This window comes from Microtus ochrogaster, chromosome 2, assembly GCF_000317375.1.
Source record: "Microtus ochrogaster isolate Prairie Vole_2 chromosome 2, MicOch1.0, whole genome shotgun sequence".
In the NCBI taxonomy this organism is placed as follows: domain Eukaryota; kingdom Metazoa; phylum Chordata; class Mammalia; order Rodentia; family Cricetidae; genus Microtus; species Microtus ochrogaster.
In genome coordinates, this window is record NC_022010.1 from 62572719 (window position 1) to 62585408 (window position 12690).

The window sequence follows — 12690 nt, forward strand, 5'->3', positions numbered from 1 at the left end:
TGTGTGTGTGTGTGTGTGTGTGTGTGTGTGTGTGTGTGTGTGTGTGTGTGTTTGGGTAATGACATCATTAATACAGTGATGCACCAGAAATATTTTGTGGCAAGAAGAGGCAGCTCTCAGGTGCTGCATATAGAGATGAGCGCGTTGGTTGCAAGTGACCTGGCTTAGCACTCTTCTCAACTTCTGCTATTAGGAAGATTCCTAAAGATTTCTTCAAGGTTAGTGAAAGATATTGTAACTTTAAGGACAAAGCACATAGAGAAAGCAAATGTCTTCTAGAAGTCGAGAGCTTGTCCTCAACGAACTTTCCACAGCCTTGACTCCTGCCTGGAGGGAATTTGTGGGATTTGATTTGGTTTGTGTTTCTCCATTAGCCTCTCTCCATTCTTTCATGATCACACTTGTCTTGAGAAGAGCCTTGGAACAAGCTCTCAAGTGAGCAGACTGGTTCTCCCCAGGGGCAGGTCACAAAGTATTTTCTGAATGACTTCAGAAATACACAGTGTAGTAAGCATTCGAGTCAATTCTTTGAAGACCCCTTTTCTCAGGATTCTTTCAGGTATTATCATACAGTAAGTCAGTGTAAACTGGTCTTCTAGAACTCACTGTTATTTTTTAAGATGTTATGGTTTAAAAATGGGGTGGTGATTTCTTAAAGGTGTGAAATTGCGGTTTGTGATACTAACATTAGTTCTTAAATTTTAATAGAGGGTGCGGTTCTGGTTAGTGACTATAGAAGTCACCTCTCATTGAAACCTGGGTTTTCATGCCATTTCTAACCAACCTCGTAGAGACTTCCTGGATTGCACTCTCATGTCCTCTTCCCCTTTTCTTCCCTCCCCCCTCTCCCTCTCCTTCTCCCTCTTTTTTCCCTCCATCTACCCCCTAAGGAAATACTTTATCTTGAAATAAAAGAATAAAAGTTTCTCTTAATTTTATATTTGCCTCATCCTCATTCTTCTGAGGTAGAGAAGACTCTTTAAGAGCTAAACTACATTGTGTATATTAGTAATTCCATGCTTATGTCCTTAAAATTTGTTTCATGTTGCAACAAAACTGCAGTTTACACCACATCTTTGCAATAAATATTTTAAAATAGGCTACAAACTTGAAGTTTTTACTTCTGGGCATTGACACTGTACCCAGATTTTGTTGGTGGTTCCTTTTGAGAGACTGAGGACCCATCTGGTTCTTAGTGATAAACACTGTCTTTAACTTGTCCTGTGCCTTGAAATGGCATTGTTCTACAGATGACCTTACGTCTAATAATCTTTTGAAGATATCGCTAGATAAGGGTGTCATATGATCCCCTTCTTGTGATTATGGCTTTTGCACTTTGGGTAAGGAAACACATGGTCCTATATATGATCTTAAACTTATCTGTAAGTTCCGAGAGCTGGCTTTCAAAAGGAAGTCCTTTATGTGCACAGGTTTCATTTGCAGTGTGATACTGAAGAACACATGATGAGGATCCTCTTTCGATAGTGGAGGAGTTATATTAATAGGGTAGGAAGTCCATTTGTATTTGTAGTTTGATTAAAAAATAATAATCTGAACACCCACATGGTTCACATAACATGCATTCAAAAAAGCACTTATACACATAAAATAAAACAGATACTTTTTTAAAAAACAGAAGTCTTTTTCTTCATTGCACAGAATTTTCCTAAAATATTCTTTGTACATTGCAAGGATATCATGTTTAGATGAATGATCTTAGAAAATGTAAGAGTCACAGGATAATACTTCAAACATAGATTAAGATTATAGGATGCTTAGAGGCATACAAAAAAAAACTCGATCTAGAATAGCCTGGTTTATAGCAGATTACATAGCCCAGATTGGATGCCTTCCACAAGCCTGAACCTTCAGGAATGTGCCTATTCCTTCGTTCTCACTCGTCTCTGTAAGCAGTTGGATGTCCTTGACACTGTGGGATGCAGGGTATTGTGAGTGCAGCCCAGTGTGAATGCAGCACATGCAGGTCTGTGATGAACTTAATATGAAAGGTGCATGAGAAGCATCAAGAAGACATGTGCTTTCCTGAGAAAGAACATGAAATCCTGAAGAGGAAGGGAGAAAAGGAATCAAGTTTCCAGCAAGAGGGTCCCTTGCAGGGTGACAGAAATGACAGAGGGGTGTAGTCCCCCTTTTTTCCTGTAGGAAAAACAAGTCAGAATATCATGGAGATAGGAAATATGTATGCTGATACATAAGCAATTTTGAATAGAGTGTACTGTTCATAAAAAGTAGAGGCATGTGCAGCCAAACTGGATGATACCGGTTCAAACCAGTTTTGCTAGGAAGTTTTTTTCAGTTCTTTATGCAGGAACAAGCTTTCAAAGTAGTGATAGCTCCAAACAGATGGATCAGTGATGTGGATTTTAAAAATGTAAGTCCTTAATATTTCTGGTGGAATTCTGATGATCGGGCTAGAATCATTTAGGAGACTGAGCCAGAGAACAACCAGACCCTTACAGTGTGATGTCACTCACTGTGGACTTCTTTAGCGATGCAATCTGTCTAAACATCCCATAGCCTGTTTCACCATTCACAAACAGATCCTTCAGGGTTCTAAGGAGCATGTGCTATTTATTTTCAGCTAGATGATTATGGTATATATCACTCTCTCAGGCAGTAGCATCCAGTTTCTGGTCTGATGAAATGGGTAAGGTTGAACACGGAATTCAGAATCAAATGTTAGATTTCATCCTCCTCCAACCACTCCCTTTGGGGAACAATTACATTAGATTCACAGAATTGAGTACCAGCACATGTAAGCGCTTGGCTGTTTGCATGCTTGCATAATTTCAGTCTCTAATTAGGAAGAGCTCTAAAGAATTCCATGTATGGTATTAAAGTATGCTTAAGTCTCAGGACATAGTTTGGAACCGATTACAGGAAGATCAGCTTCTAAGCAAATGGTATGCGTTTGCTGAGAGTATTTCAGTAAAGATGTTTCTTCCAACTATAGCAAAATATTCCCTGGTCGATGCCTCCACCATTGAGGTCACCTGCCCTGTTGTCATTCACATTCATTAGAAGCCCTCGTGTCAATATGGAGTATGGAAGGGAATTTACTATAAAATGAGTGAGAAATAAAAGACTGCATTCTGAGACAAACAGATACAGTGTGACATTCATTCTCCACAGGATGGAGCTACATTGCAGATACCAAATAAGTTGTTCATGAAAGACTAATTTTTCAGAGACAGGAGAAATCTTTAAGTTACAATCTATCAATAATAATTTCTAAAGTCATTAGATAAAATGTTATACACACTTTGACACATTAATTTATTTCACAAAGTTAGGAGGAAGTTACTTAATCCCCTCAAGTAATTGCTCTACCAGGAAATCAGTGTCCTTAGTAATACACTTTGTATTTTTCAAATGAGTAAGTCTATTGTGTGTGTGATTTCTTATTTCTTTAGTTTAGTGTCTGTTGTGTGTGTGTGTGTTTGTGTATATATATATATGTGTGTGTGTGGGTGTGTGTGTGATTATTCTTCTGTATATGCATATATATGTGTACACATGCATGTAGAAGGTTAAGGCTGACTTCAAGTATTTTTGTCATTTAAAATTGATTTATTTATATTTCATGTGTATGGGTATTTTGCATGAATGCATGGCCTGTGCACTATGTACTTGCCTATTGCCTGCAGAGATCAAAAGAGGGCATTGAATCCCCTGGAACTGCAGTTACAGATAATTGTGAGCCATCCTATGGGTGCGGAGTATCAAACCTGTGTTCTCTAGAAAAGCAGATAGTGCTCTCAACCACTGAGCTGTCTCCAGCACATCTGTCAAATGATTATTAGTGCCTTTCATTGAACCCGGAGCTCATGGGTATCACTCTCCTTCATGAAATTTGAAGCATGCTTTTACAGCAGTATCACTAGGTGTTTGGGTATTGGCATTTCTGTTCAAGTGTGTTCACAATGTTTTGATTATAAAGTTATAGTTGGCTTATTGTCAAACTAAACTCAATACCAGGAACTATTTTTCCACATCTTCCCTTTGTTTGGTAAAGATACCAAACTTTTATCACGTATCAACATGATCCAAAAAAGCCCAGCTTAGTCCGCTTTTATTAAAAAAAGAAAAAAAAAAACACACACACATTCATTTTATACAAGTTTTAAATGTAATTTTGACAAAAATCATTAGATTTTACTGCAGAAATCTTAGCATCATGTCTGTTCAAGCAATGCAAAGAATTTTGGTGAAGGGTACTTTCAAATATTCAGCATTATAATTGCCATTTGTAATTGAATGCATGTATTCATCAGATAAAAGGTATTTTTATGTTTAAAGGATTTTGTAATGATTCATATCTCTTGGGAAATTTCTCCTCTCTAGCAAAGTTCAAAAAATTTTGTCATGTTCTGTTACATGGTTCTCAATCAAAAGCTCAAGATAAAACCATTTCATTTAAAGATATGTTTTATCAGGATGTAACTGCAGTGTGTTGAATCTAATGAGGGGTGACTGGGCAAAGAAAATTTGATCTAACACAGGCTCTAGTTTTTAGAGTAAAACTTTAATGCTACGAAATTGGATTTTTTACAATAGCTGAGAACATCCCTATATCTCAGAGGTGATCTTTCAGTCTGGTGATGGGTAAGGTACCCATGGCCTTTGCAGGTTTGCACTTCCGGTCCTCACCACTGTTTAACCTATATGATGGAGAGAGAAACTCAACAGTACATAGGGCTCATTGAGCCAAGACCACCCAAGTTACACCGCATCCTTCTTGCCCCACTGTCAGTCTTCCCTTCCAAGATGAGTTAAATAAAATTTGTGGGAAAAAAATGTATGATCAAAATATCTAATGATTACTTACAAACCTGAAAAGGTTTGCAGTCTTATGAGGATGGCTTTGTTAATTTAGCCTTCCGTCTACGCCGTCGGTTAAGTTACTCCAGTCCCACACTGGAAGAGAGACATAGCTGTTTAGGCCCTTCCTCCAGGGTTATGATTGCACTTGTAAACCGGAAGGACCTGATCACCAGTGAAGAAACGTTGGCTCTGCATAGCCTCTCATGAACAAGGGGACAATTGTTTGTGGTTTTTATTAGCCAAAACTACATTTGGAATTTCCACACACATGGAGAGCCAGAACAATCATTTCCTTATCTAAAACAGCTCTGAAGCTTGGTCTGGATATAACCCAGACTTCTCTGAATCTGCTCACTCGGTGTGGTATCAGGAAATTGAAAATGGTCCTTGTAGCCCTAAAGGGATGCCATTTGGAACACCTTTTGGAGGCAAGTAAAATGGGAATTGTGCCCACATTGCTTCTTTCTCTAGCCAACCCCCTATTTTTGCAATAAAATTTGATCATTTTTAGAAAATGGCACTACCTGTTTATGTATTTAGCTGTCTTGCTCTGATGTATGTAAATTATAGCATTGCCTCTTAGTTATGCTCAAGAATCATATTGTAACATATTTTGATGTAATCTGTGAGTTGTGGTAAGTCATCCCTGGTCTTGCTGACTCCTCAGTAAATTGTTTGATATTGTACTAGTCTAAATAAATTAACTCATATTGAGCTCTGTGAAATTCTAAGAGCCGCTGTGGTTTTAGGCTTTGCCAAGTATTCAAGTCCAGAAACTGACTCATTTGGTTTACTTCCAGGTCTTTTCCAATGGACACCTTGCCAGTGAAGAATATGATGTTCCTCCTCGGCTTTCCCCTCCTCCTCCAGTCACTGCCCTTCTCCCTAGCATAAAGTGAGTTTCCTTGAGTTTGGAGATTGTGTGGCCATGCGTAATGAGATGGAAAAGAGTGCTGTTAGGGGTATTAGTACGGAAGCTGCAGGGTGAGTGGAAAAGAATCAGTAAACGAAAAAGCAATTGAGTCATGCTTATATAAATTCAAGTATCTGGTGTTGAGACCTTCTGGTTCTGGTAATATGCCTAAAGACTTAGTAAGCTCTTGAGAAGACTGGTAGAACAATGGGGCAAGAAAGCTTAGTGCCCTCCATCCACGGACAAGGCAGAGCTACACAGCAGACTCCCTTCTCTTGCTATCTCGTTGACTTTGACCCACTACCCAGTTTGACATCATTAAAGTCCCACCAAACTCCCTGCTTCTCAGATATCTTCAGCACCAAACGTCTATTGATTGTCCTCATGAAATTCTTCCTGTTCAGTTAAATTTCCCATTGCCAACCCAAACTCCCAGGTAGACTTCTGAAAGTCCCTTCAGAATGCCATCATATCTACTGTAAGTTGGTATCAGTAGACATAAAGCTAGGGCATTGGGCACATGGCATGCTGGGCCATGAGGTGCTGTCTAGCCCAGTTTCCATTCCCTTTCATCTTACATAGTCTCACTGAAGCTGATTTACTTCCCCAGCCCTCTTCCCTCTCCCAGACCAGCTTGGCTTTCTCTTTTGTAGTTTTGTCTTCTGCTAGTAGTAAGAACCTTCACAATTTTAAGCCGCTAAAGAATTTCTAATTTATTCCTAATGCTTGCCCTATAATTGTGTGCACATCTCTCTGGCTTGTTTATCATGCAGCACTCCTCCCCTGTGCCGTACCATACTTGTTCCTCAAGATCCGTGTCTCAGCCTCTGTTATTCATAAAAACTCGTTTGATTTCTGTTCAGTGATTAATAGTGATTGGCAGTGCCAGGCCTGATAGTGTATACCTATAATCCCAGCAATCGGGAGGCTGAGGCAGGAGAATTTTCATCACTTTGAGGATACCGTGAGAATATATAAAGAGTTCCAGGGTAGCCTAAGCCAAGAGGCTCTGTATCAGAAAATAATAGAAAAACCCAATTTGCATTCTTGTTACAGATTATTCTTCTCGATGTAAGTAATTCTATTCTCTGATATACTGTTTTCCTAATTTTAAAATGATAAAGATTTATACCTTCTGATACTCTGATGGAAAATTAAAAGGGAAATTTTTTGATTGTTTGATTTTTATCTGCTAATAGCTTCAAGTTTTTCATTTTCTGCGTCTGTTCATTTATTTAGTTTGTTTTGGTCCATGGATCAATTTGTGTATCTTACACATGAGTATCTCACAACTATATTGACAGCCAGCTAAGGTTTTCTTTTATGATCAGAAGCCTCAGAACTTCTTAATTTCTTCCTCTGGAGGTCTTTGAACTCCCACTAGATTTACAAAAAGAAGCTAAACCTCAGCTTCCAAAAATCTATATACTTTAGAAAGTAATATTTTATCACGTGTGATGTCAAAAGAGAACACTGCAACAGACAGTGTAATGCTCATTGATTAGTTTTAGGAGTTTAAGGGAAATTGTTACAAACTTTTCCAGAGAGACATGTTTCATAGATGGGGCAGAATATAAGTCACTGAAGATAGGCACAGTTTAGATACCGCACTGCCTGGCGTGGAGAACAGAGTGGAATTTAGTACCATTCAGGGAAGAGCAGAGAAGCTTAGCTTTTGGAACCTTCCCTGAAGGAGCTGCCAGGTCTGTAAGAGACACAGCAGCCAGCGCAGTTAAAAACACTCTGTGTCATAGAGTCTTGGCAGTGAAAACAACTTTGATAGTCTAGTTCCATGCAGGCTCTTAGATATGTCCATACAGTAAGACATCTGAGCTAGCTCCATCACCTCTAAATTCAGGGTGTTAGCGAACAAATTAAATGAGATGATCCTAGTTACTGATTAACACCCCACACACCCCTGTGGTTATTTAATTACAGATGAGTATGATTGGAGAAGGGGTTGTGGTTTTTTGTTTACATTTGGTCCTTTTATGAATTAACATGAGCAGCAAAATTATAGCAGAGTACATTAACTGATAAGCTTCTCATACTTTGTAAGAGCTCTTAAGATCAGGTTATTTTCTCTCCATTTTCTAAATTTTTCTCAATACTTTTTCATTGATACCTATTTTAGCATCATTTAGGTTATTTATGGAGATGACTTCATGCTTTCCTTTGTCACTTGAGGTTGTCACATCCATTTTCCCTCAGAATATATATACTATTTTTTCCTATGAAATTCTGAAGTCGGCAGTAGAGTAAAATCACAATGGGCTCCACACTTTACTCCAGCAGTCATTAGTTCCCTGTTTCGGAGAAGGTACCCTCCCTGGGCTTCTGACTTCTATCTGGCTGATAAATGAGAAGATAGGTTTAACTTGAATGTTTTCTAAACTCCTTTGAGCTTCAACTCCCTATGCAGCAATCGCTGTGAGTTATTCACTATGTGGTGTTAATTATATTGGAAATTTTGGTGACCTGAATAATGTCAAGTATCATTGGCTGACCATATTCTATTGCATAAACCAATATGAGTTGAACTATTGTCCTTACTAATGTTACTCTTATAATGGTTGTAGCACTTTAATTATAATCATTATATTGTTTATATTATTATTATATTATATTTTACATTATTATATTATAATGTTGATAATAAAATTGTATGTTGGATAATATTTACATCATTTATTATTAATGCTGCTCTACTTTAACCCATTGGAGAGTATGGTCTGATTCCAGCAAGCGTGTGTCATAGAAGGATGATAAAGATAAGGTCTTAGGAAAATTCCTATGCTCACTGACATAGGGATCTTAGACATTTAGCTCCCCATAGACATCTTAGATTTTTAGTCAGTGTTCAAACCTCAGGCCAAAGTAAAATTATAAATCACTGCCTAAAAGAAACTTGTGGTTCTCACAAATGGTGAAAATCTCAGGGTTAAATTAAGAATACCCAAATTATTAGTTAGCATTTAGTTTCAGTTGTCTAATTAAAGTGGTTTTCAAGATTATTAAACATTCGATACTGGTATTTGTTTTTCTTAAGGGCAAAGGATGTTCTGTGAGGTTTCCTTATTGGCTAAACTTCGTCCTGGTGATCACAAGACTGTAATTTCTGAAAATATGATAGTGTATAGTAAAAGTGACAGAAACAGTTATTGTTTGTAGAGATACTTAATTTCCTGAAATGTTTTCTTTCTAAATGGTTTCTACTTAACATTTATTGACACTTAACTATAAATACAAAGCTTTAAGTAAAATTTGAACTTTAGGTACTTATTATAATAACATATTGAGAGGACAAAAAATACCACATGGATTATTTTACTTTATATTTAAATTAATATATTCACATATAAATATGATTCTATATGCTTACTAAATTATATTTGATTTCATTTTCAAGTTCAATCAAATGGAAGACTAAACGGTTCAACATTTATTGTCCTATTCTGTCAAATTTATTATACTATACTGTCAAATGAACAGAGACAATATTCTAAATTGTAATGGAGCAGATACTTCCAAGTAAAACAGTATTGTAGAATGCTGAAGGATGTCGCTGCTCTCAGAGAACGGTTTCCGTATGCTTTGCTATTTACAAATGAACCATTGTACTTTTGACATATTAATCACAAGCTTTCAAATACCTTAGAGCCAGTACTTCTTGGATCATACTTTTTTTTTTGGATCATACTTTTCTTAAAGGGTTCTGTATTGTAGGAGGCGGTGGTGTTTATTGTTGCTACATGTCTTTTAAGCAAATAAGGTACTCATTTAAGAGGTTCATTGAAAATGGAAACCAATTTTTGTCCAGCTCTCTTAATTCCATTCTGTTGTGCTCACTGGAGACTGGGGAGACTGAGATTAATCCCCCTCCCATTCGGGATGAGTGCTGTAATTAAGAAGAGTAGAAAGTAACAGCTGTGTTGGATGTTGTCAGTTAGAGGTGAGTGCCGGGAGGCAAATCAAAGGTAGAACAGGATAACTAATGACACACAGGCTTTCCCTAGAGATGAACTTCTGAGGAAAGGTCTCTCTGATAAGCTGCCCCTCTGGAGAAGGGAGGGAGGGAGCCCAACCTGTGTGTGTGATCCTGGGGCACAGGTGTGGAGCAGCTGCAGCGCTGTCCCCAGGTTCAGAGCAAATCTGTGAAATACTCTCCTTCAAAGCTTATTCTAAAGCTCGGGGCTGCAGCATGCTCCACTCTGCCTGATAACATGAAGGAACCCTCAAAAGCATTGTAAAACTTAGGCCAATATTAATTTATGTGCTGTAGTCATAAAATGATCAGGTCAAATATCACTATTTTGTTTCGCTGATTTTTAGACTTTGCTTTCTTTGAGTGACAGATGTTTCTTATGTGGATAAGGACAGTGTAGCACAAGAAACAGGAAATAAAACGTGGCGGCTTAAAGTTTCACTTTAATAAAAACATTTGTACCCTCTACTGACTACCGTTGGTGAGTGAACACATTCTTCTCTATAGAAAACAGGTAAAATAGTGTATTATTTAAAATGCCTTTCTGTCTAAGGAAGGTTCTGAAAATGGTTGCTCTCTTTTTACCAGCTTGGTCATTTTCTTCTTTAATACCCCCTCATTATCTTTATCTAAAAGCTTGTAAGTGCTCAATTATGTGCAAAGTCAGGTAATCCTTGATGAACTTAAGGTCGTCCCTTAAACACGTTGCAGTTCAGACACAAACAGTAAAATAGCGGTATAGTAAACACATCTATGGAAGGACATATGCTAAGTGTACATAATAGAAAAGGTCAGAGGAAGTTATTGAATTTGCTGCCAGTTTCACAGGGATTTTTATAGCCACCAGAAATGTGAAGGGGTCTGCTTTTGTTTTCAAAGAAAGTTGATGGGCTAAGAGTTGTTCCCATTAGGAATGAAAACCACTTGAGGGTGATATTTGAGGTGTGTTGTAGGGTGAATGGTAATGGCCAGCAGGTAGTCAGCTTTGTGCTTACACCTCACTCTGGGAATGTGTGCTTCTTGGGTGGAATACACTTGTGAACCTTTAGCTTTGAAAGGTTTAACTACTCCCCAGCTAGTACAGAAAAGGGTCTCGCTGATGACAAGAAAGTCGACTTCTTTCTTATCATCAAGCATACGCTTTTGCATTCAAGATAGGAAGTCAGTGTGCGTTTAGGACAGCTCAGGTAACTTTCAAGTTACGGAGATGATAGTTTTGGATCCTGGAAAAATGTATCCCCATGTGCAATGACTCAGGAATTACAGCAGAGTGCAAGGCTCAGCAGGAATGTGGAGTAGCATAACAGTGTTGAAGTACTGGCTCCAAATGGCTGAGTGATGACTTGGCATCTCTAACTTGGAGCCAGCCAAATAGCTTGTCTACTCTCTTTCTCTGGGATCCTAGAAATGCCACTTGAGGTGTATCGTGACTGAAGTCTTCATGTCCTTAAGTCTACCATCTAGCTTACATATACACGAACTGTGATCTTCAGTTCATTTATGCCACCTCACCGCTTGTTGACTAACACAGAAAGGTTTGGAGGCGTTTTTCAAGGGGAAAACTGTCGCAGCTAATTGTGCGAGTGTGGGTTTGTGTTGGGTGTTTCCCACGCAACTTCTTTCTTACTTGAACCTTTGTCTCCTGTTTCATTTCTTGACAGAGGTGGCTTTCATTCTTCTTATTCAAAAAAACGTAATACTGAGTGAAATGTGCTGAACGGGTGTTAGAAATTGGTTTGTGTGAATTTAGGTAGAATATTATAATTCTCAGGAAAATTAATCAAGGTAGAATGTGTAATATTGAGCAAGGTCACATTATCTCAGAAAAACTAAAAATCACAAGTTCTCCTTCACATTGTATTCTAGCATGCAAATGTGTCTGTGAGTGTGTGTGTGTGTGTGTGTGTGTGTGTGTGTGTGTGTACGTGCCTGTGTGTGTGTAACATGTGGGTACACTGTAAGATTGGGAAGAAATATCATCAATGGTTAATTTTAAGTGAAGAGAAAGGATTCGGTAGAGGTAATGGACACTTGAGTGTGTATAAATACTCATGGGCTGTTGTGACTCATTAAAGAAGGCTATAATAGGAGTTCCCTTTCTCATTTTAGCTCTGTCATGCATCTTCCATTCTGTGCGGTGGATTAGTGCATAAATATATTTGGTGGTGAGGGGGTAATAGCCATGTGAAGTCTCACAGCTTCTGCCTGGCTACTCTAACTGTACCCAAGCTCTTTAAAATATATAGACTTCAGATCTGCTTAATTTCACTTTGATGTCTCTTTTTATTTAATAAAGTTGTAATGAATTTTTAAAGCATTAAAACCTAAGAGAAAGTAGGGAACTTTCTTAAAGGACTTTATTAAAATAATAATAAATGGGAAATACCAGTAAGTATTTTTCATATTTCGATAAAGAGCACACAGCTTTCTTCACTGCTGGTTACGACACACTAAAATCCATTTAACCTGATAAAATCTCCAACTAGTAATTTCTGACACTAAGCCCTTATTGTCGCATAGAATTCCTGCCTTTCATATTTACATCAGTCATTTCTGACTAGCCAGACAAGATCTTCTGTCGGTGAAGGTAAAGTCTAGAATTACCCAGGCGAGACTTTTTTAAATTGTCCATTCTTGCACTGGAAAAATATCCAGTCAGTGGATAGAGGTGTTTGCTGCAAGGCCTGACAATCTGAGTTCAACTCCCTGGAAACAACATGGTGAAAGGGGAGAATCAGGACTGATCCCACAAATTGTCCTTTGACCTCCACACATACCTCGGCATGACCACACAATACACATAAATAAATAATAAATGTAATATAAATAAAAATTATTTTTCATTGTTCATAATGAAGCACTTCTTTGGGGTAACCTGTGGCAGATTTGACCGTTCCTGCTATTGGTGCGGTTATTGAATCTTCTCTGTGCACAGTCTACATAAGTT

At 38.0% G+C, this 12690-nt stretch overlaps 1 protein-coding gene across 4 annotated transcripts in view; it reads left to right on the plus strand.

The window, feature by feature from the left end:
* The window catches only part of Cblb (Cbl proto-oncogene B), a 186948-nt gene that overhangs the window by 148769 nt on the left and 25489 nt on the right, over nucleotides 1–12690 (plus strand). For all 4 annotated transcript variants that reach the window (XM_005345058.1, XM_005345059.2, XM_026786262.1 and 1 more), the window contains exon 13: nucleotides 5646–5740. In XM_005345058.1, the coding sequence (XP_005345115.1) occupies nucleotides 5646–5740 (95 nt within the window). The remainder of the gene's footprint in view (nucleotides 1–5645; nucleotides 5741–12690) is intronic.